General features: G+C 40.1%; 1 protein-coding gene across 1 annotated transcript; it reads left to right on the top strand.

Moving 5' to 3' along the window:
- The first annotated feature begins 2219 nt into the window (after positions 1-2219).
- On the top strand, positions 2220-5985 carry LOC119738577 (plexin-B-like). The gene is made up of 2 exons (XM_038213483.1): positions 2220-3350; positions 5764-5985. Exons 1-2 carry the CDS (start codon positions 2220-2222, stop codon positions 5983-5985), a joined length of 1353 nt encoding a protein of 450 aa, XP_038069411.1.
- Positions 5986-6294: the final 309 nt, after the last annotated feature.

Here is a 6294-nt window from a genome sequence, read left to right as displayed (position 1 = left end):
TGTTTCTATCAATATGTGTACACAGTACTGCAATGCGCACCATATCGAAATTAGATTGTTGCCACTCTTGGCGTGTTCATGTTGATGTGGCTATATATGGGCTGGGCGGTAGAGTGATTTATTAAACATGAAGAACCTTCATTGGAGTGCCGACCCCAGCATCAGTCACTCAAATTTGCTCTTTAGACTAAGCAGAGGGTTTTATATGTTGAGGAGAATCACTTCGCACACTTGAGACATCCCTAAACTATATCTACAACTCTGTATCTGCGGCCCTTTTGCATGGTGGCGGTAAACGCAATTATCATATCAAGCTGCGACTGCTCTCGTACAATCCAATATTTCCAAGTGTAACAGACTATTTCCTGAGTGCTAGTGATTCAGTCTACATTATCAGGTATGATTGATATGTTAAATTAATAACTTTTCCCCACAGCTTCAAACAGTCGTCTCGTTGGTTATTCCACAGTCTAGTGGAATATATTTATTTTAAGTTATTTACGAAAAAGAACGAATGGGGAATCAGGGGCGAAGACTAAATGTGGAATTCCACATTTGGAACTTAAGAGGGCCAGCGGCAGGGGCGGCGGAACCGCGGAGGGGGTGGGGGGGGGGTGGGGGGGGGGGGGGGGGGGGGGGGGCCTGAGGGGGCAATTGCCCCCCCCCATTTTCCCAAGTGCCCCTTTTGCGGCCATAAATGTGCCCCCTCGAACAGTAAAGTACCCCCTCAAGATAAAAAAAATGCCCTTAAAGTATCTCACTATTGCTTAGAAGTAACCATATCCGAATAATGGTGTAGATATTTTTGATATAAGCGAGGAATATGAAAACCAAGTCCCAAAACCCATACAATACGGCCTGAAAATGGGCACATAATGCATATTTAGCATATAATCATTGGTTTTGAAGAGCGCCCCCTATGTTGGAAGATGGTACCAGACCAGGCCCCCCCCCCCCCCCCACACACACACACACACTATTTGATTTTACGGAGGCGAAGTGTCCGGTAAAAAAAAACGTGTCGACATTTCAGCACGGTTTGCAAGTGCCCCTTTTGGTGATCCCCCCCCCCCCCCCAGTTTCAAACCCGTTCCGCCGCCGCTGGCCAGCGGTAACTAGATGGACTGTGCGAACCTGCTTTCGGTCAAACGATATCAATAAGGGTTACATTTAAGATTTAATCTGTATAGAACATCAACGAAAAGAGGTCACGCTTAATTGACAAAAAGGAAGACAACATTTCGGTTTGATATCCAGCTTTAAAGACTTTCATCATCTCAAGCCTTCAAGATATTTTTTTAGACTGGAATTTCCAAATTTCTTCAGAATAATTCTCCTCAATTGTCACGTATAATAGTTTGCTTGCCAGCATTGTAAAATGTTCATGAAAGTAACGTGACATTAAACTGTTTATGTTTAACATTTTATTTTTGGTAAAGATATTCCTTGGTTTGTGTTTTTACAGGCCAATTTTTCTTAAAAAGCCCCATTCGAACAAAACCCAAGTCTTAAAGGTGTTGCTACCCTAATTGTTAATGGTTCTCCACCATTAATATTGTTGCAGCTTGATAGTTTTTGGTAAGGCCCGTGCAGTAGTAGATCCGGGTTGCTGAACACTCGGAGAACCGAGTATGACAATTCCATTTCATCGGTGTTAACCAGAAGTCATTGTAAATTCCGAACCAATATTTCTTAAAGACGAGCAACAGCCAGCTACCTTTGGGTAATGATCACATCAAAACATTTTTCATTCTCTTTTCCACGAAAGGGAAAAAGTTGTGTTTTTTTCTCAGAAAGATACAACCATTGTAATCGACAGTCCAGTCCTATTTTTGCATCTTTTTTGTCTCTTCAATCATAAAAGTATTTTATTTGCACCCTTTTTGTATATTTGTCAGCTATCGAACAAGAATTTGTTCTTGAAATTTCTAGGCTTTGGACTAAGGTCCGAAAGAATCGATGACCCGATCTGGACATTCGTTTCATAACCAGAAATTGACTTTTTTTTAAAAACAATTCCTTTAGGAATAAGACCAGGAGAATAATCCTTTATCTGTAAATCATTTCATTGTACGGATTCCCTTACTGTACTGTAAACTTTGGTAATTTTTATTTATTTATTTATTTACAGCCTGTGATTATAGACTTTTCTCTCAGACCCACCGCATTGTACAATAAGGTGCATTGCCATCTCAAACATTTTCCGTGAACTGAAGATCATGGAGTCTTGTAGGAGACACTTCACCCTCTTGTGGGCAATTGCTCTGTCTTGGAGCATCATCTGTGTAAATATGTTTACCACATCAGCTGAGCAGCTTGGAGACCTGTCAGACTATGAGTTGGCCAGCTTTGACAATCCTGATATTTTGGATGAACCCCAAAGACGTGCATCAAAGTTCAATCATTTTACCTTGAGTGACCATGGCGATGTGTATGTTGGAGCTGTCAATTGGTTGTACAGGCTGAACAGTAGTTTGGAAGAGATACAGAACGTTTCAACCTGTGATGACAGCAGGCCAGATAGTGGGATGTCCTGTTACCGCACGAATAACTACAACAAGATACTGGCTGTTGACAGTACTCGGCCAAACAGCCTGATAACATGTGGTGGTGTGTATGATGGCATTTGTCAGTTACGACAGTTATGGGACATTAATAACGTAATAATGGAGTCAGTTCTTAACGTTGCTGCTGGCTTTGAGGATGCATCTACTGTTTGGATGCTTACTCAAGGGCGAGGTGGAGAAGCAATGCTTTTCGTTGCTGTTACAAACAGTCGTGAAAATGTTCGACCAATTACAAGAAGAAACCTTGACACTAATAGTTTTTTATCAGCGAGAGAAGATGATGATTCCATCTTTTTCAGCGTTTCCCCTATATCAGTGGTACATCCTAAGTACGTTGCAGCATTTGACCTCAGTGGTTTCACTTACTTCCTTGTTTCCCAAAAAGAGGACCTCAATAGTTTTGTCTCAAAGATAAGCAGAGTTTGTCAAGGCGGTCCAAATCTAGCCGCTTACACAGAAATTACCCTACAGTGCAGTGGATCAGATGGCAGTGTGTACAGCTTGGTGCAAGCAGCTCACTTTGGACCAGCAGGACCTGATCTAGCGACATCATTGGGTCTCCATGCAGACGAGCAGGTGCTGTATGCTGTGTTTGCCAAGAACCAAGGAGCTCCGGGTACCAGCGATGTACCCATCGATCACTCAGCATTGTGTATGTACAGGATGACGGATATCTTGGCTGCCTTCAGAGAAGCAGTACGGGGATGTATTCAGGATGGGAACATTGGCAATGGGCCAAACAAGATCGACTATTTGGAGGGTTCTTTTTGCAATGGGTACGGGGTGAGTACAGAAGCATATTTTGATTAATGTTGGCATTTCTCTAATAAGATTCAAAGATGCATTCCCCGTGCTGTTTTCGAGTTTCACCTCGAAAAGTAGACTGTTTTTTCCCCATTTTTAAAAAATTTTCCCAGCAATATAAATTGAATTCACTTTTAAATGACACATTTAACTTAAAATCCACCAAAGTTTAGTTATTGAATTATTTCTTCACAATTTTTGAATTATTGGTTGCCAGGCATAAATTTGGCTCTGACAGAGCGGATTATTTGTGCCCAAAATGAAATCCGTCAAAAAGAATACAAACTAAACTAAATCCACTTATTGGAGAGAATAAGGTATGCATATATACGTTGCGCGTACTACAAAATCAAAAGGCGGGTTACTTGTACTTTTGTGACGTAAATCCAACCCAACTCAACTCAACCCAACGCAAATGTACAGGTTGCCTAACCTAAAATAAAATCGTCTACAGTCGTCTTAGTCATTGTAAAACATTTAAGAACTATCAGGGTGAAACAAAAAAAAGTGAAACCCAAATGTCGGGACTAATGTTTAAGTGAAGTGTAGCACTTGAAAATCTAGGATATGAAAACCAAATTCATAAGCTTTCTTTTAGTACTAGAATCATTCAAATCACCTATGTAATTTATAAGTTATGGAATTTTAAACACAACCACCGTTTTAAAGTTCTGTCCACGGATCACAAAAAAGGTGTGCATTCTCTCAGCAAAGCGAAAATAATTCACACACATCCTTACGTGATTTGTTTTCGTTTTGCTGAAAGAACACTTACCTTTTTGTGATCCGTGGACAGAACTTTAAAACGGTGGTTGTGTTTAAAATTCCATAACTTATAAATTACATAGGTGATTTGAATGATTCTAGTACTAAAAGAAAGCTTATGAATTGGGTTTTCATATCCTAGATTTTGAAAGTGCCACATGCAGAACATAATTAAAACAATGGTACCAACATTTTTTACTCACCCTGTATACGTGCAAAATATGCTGCCATTTCACAACAACGAGTGAATATAGAATAGCGAAAAGGAAAAACAGTATAAAATTAAACATTTTGGCAATGTATCGACGCCTCTATCTTTCCATATGGGGACCAGGTCCACTGCAGTGTGCGCTTCTTTGCCACTGCTATTCTACTCTTGATGTCTGTTACTCTGTAGGCTGTCAATATGCCCCCAAAATGCATAGCAAACCTGTCGTGCAAAGTCAAGCCCTCTGTCCCGTTTCTCCACTTCATTTCAAGGCTGAACGGTTCCAATTGTTTCTTTCTGCAATAATGGTGCAAACTATAGGTAATTGAACCATCGATGATGGTAAAAACAAGGCAGCTTTCTTTGTAGTCCCTTGCTGATGCATCAACGTGGTTGCATAAACACGATAAAGTACTCATTCTTTTTTTCTGATATAGGATTGGTAATGCGTGAATAAGGGTATTGTGGCGGAACCGGGGGGGGGGGGGGACTGGTCTTGTTTATCCCAGGACTCCAACCCACACCTATTATCCCACAAACAATATTTATAAGCCTAACGAACGGGTGAGCGGCTACCCAAACGAAAGGGGGACAATTAACGAACGGTGGACTAAGCCTAGGGGCTGTTCGTTTGGTGGAAATATACCACCGTTTTGTGATTGAGTAATTAATTGAATGGAATAAGAGTAATACGAGTAGCGACAATAGGTCTCAAAGTGAATTCAGGTAACCCTCACAGCAGACCTAAGTAACCCTCAGTGAACCTGGTAACCCTCACAGTGAACCTGAGTAACCATCACAGAGACAAGTGATTCCAAAGACGATTATAGATATGATTTATTCAAGAATCTCAATCATCAATGGATTTGTTCAATAATCACTACAATAATTTAGAATAATATACAATATACGAGGTGATGAATATTATGGACGTAAATATCTCACACAATAGGCAATAACCCTCACTGGTTATATCCAGGGTCAACTGCACCCTTTTTAAGTAACTTAGTCTAACGTAACCCTCACGTGGTCAACTGCACCACTTAATAATATAAACAGAAAGGTTAACTTCACGTGGCCAACTGCACCTCGTGTAGTGTCCTTATTACTATTCTTTTTGACATCTTATTCATTTATTCTTAATTGATAGCTATTAATTTGTTATGGCGATTCATTTTTTGTATAAAGTAATTCAAATGTTTTGTTACATTTTTACATGTACTTGATTGTATATCATCCACAATTCAGCCTTTGGGCTGCGACGAATCGATAATAAAACCCTTCAATTGAATTGAATTGGAATTCAACGACTTTCCTTGAACTGACTGGATTCATGTGTCTTGATAATTGCCTCTGCCGAACCACGATATTGCTTTAACTGGTTAATCATTTTTTTTGTATCTACTTAATTCGTTATAGATTTCCATTCTGGATCGCTATTTCTGCACACCCGTGACCAATGATCAAAATCAAACGCCATTATTCAAGTACGCCAAGGGCATAGCCCCCGTTCCATCCACGGCAATCCTAGAGCTGCCTGGTACTCTCACGTCATCAGTCATAACCACAATAGAAGTCAACCACACCATCGCTTTAATCGGAACATCGAGTGGAGATCTACTCAAGGTAAATTATCCCTAATCGGTTGAAATGTATGACTGAAGGCGTCGTAGAGCCTAAATTGGACAGTTTAGAAACAGTTTTATTTCAAACCATTTCGTTTACACCCCCAGCACTCGAGACTTTAGTTTAGTTTTTAGCACGACGCATTGATTCTGGAAAGTTATTGATTTTTTAAAAATGAGAAATAATAAGCTACATTTCTGGTCTCCCTTAATAAATGGCTTGCATGAACGACGCTGCTTAAGCATACACTCAAGGCAAGCAGTGCATGCCGGGTTGATCTTAATTATTCATAAATCCATGTGAAACGTTTTAACTCTCCATGTA

The sequence above is a fragment of the Patiria miniata genome, unplaced genomic scaffold (genome assembly GCF_015706575.1).
Source record: "Patiria miniata isolate m_02_andy unplaced genomic scaffold, ASM1570657v1 HiC_scaffold_3, whole genome shotgun sequence".
Taxonomy (NCBI): domain Eukaryota; kingdom Metazoa; phylum Echinodermata; class Asteroidea; order Valvatida; family Asterinidae; genus Patiria; species Patiria miniata.
This window is presented reverse-complemented; position numbering and strand designations above follow the sequence as displayed.

Coding starts and splice junctions, on each gene's coding strand:
- LOC119738577 (XM_038213483.1), top strand. CDS start 2,220: ATGGAGTCTTGTAGGAGACACTTCACCCTCTTGTGGGCAATTGCTCTG. Junction 3,351..5,763: donor CTTTTTGCAATGGGTACGGG/GTGAGTACAGAA, acceptor AATTCGTTATAG/ATTTCCATTCTGGATCGCTA.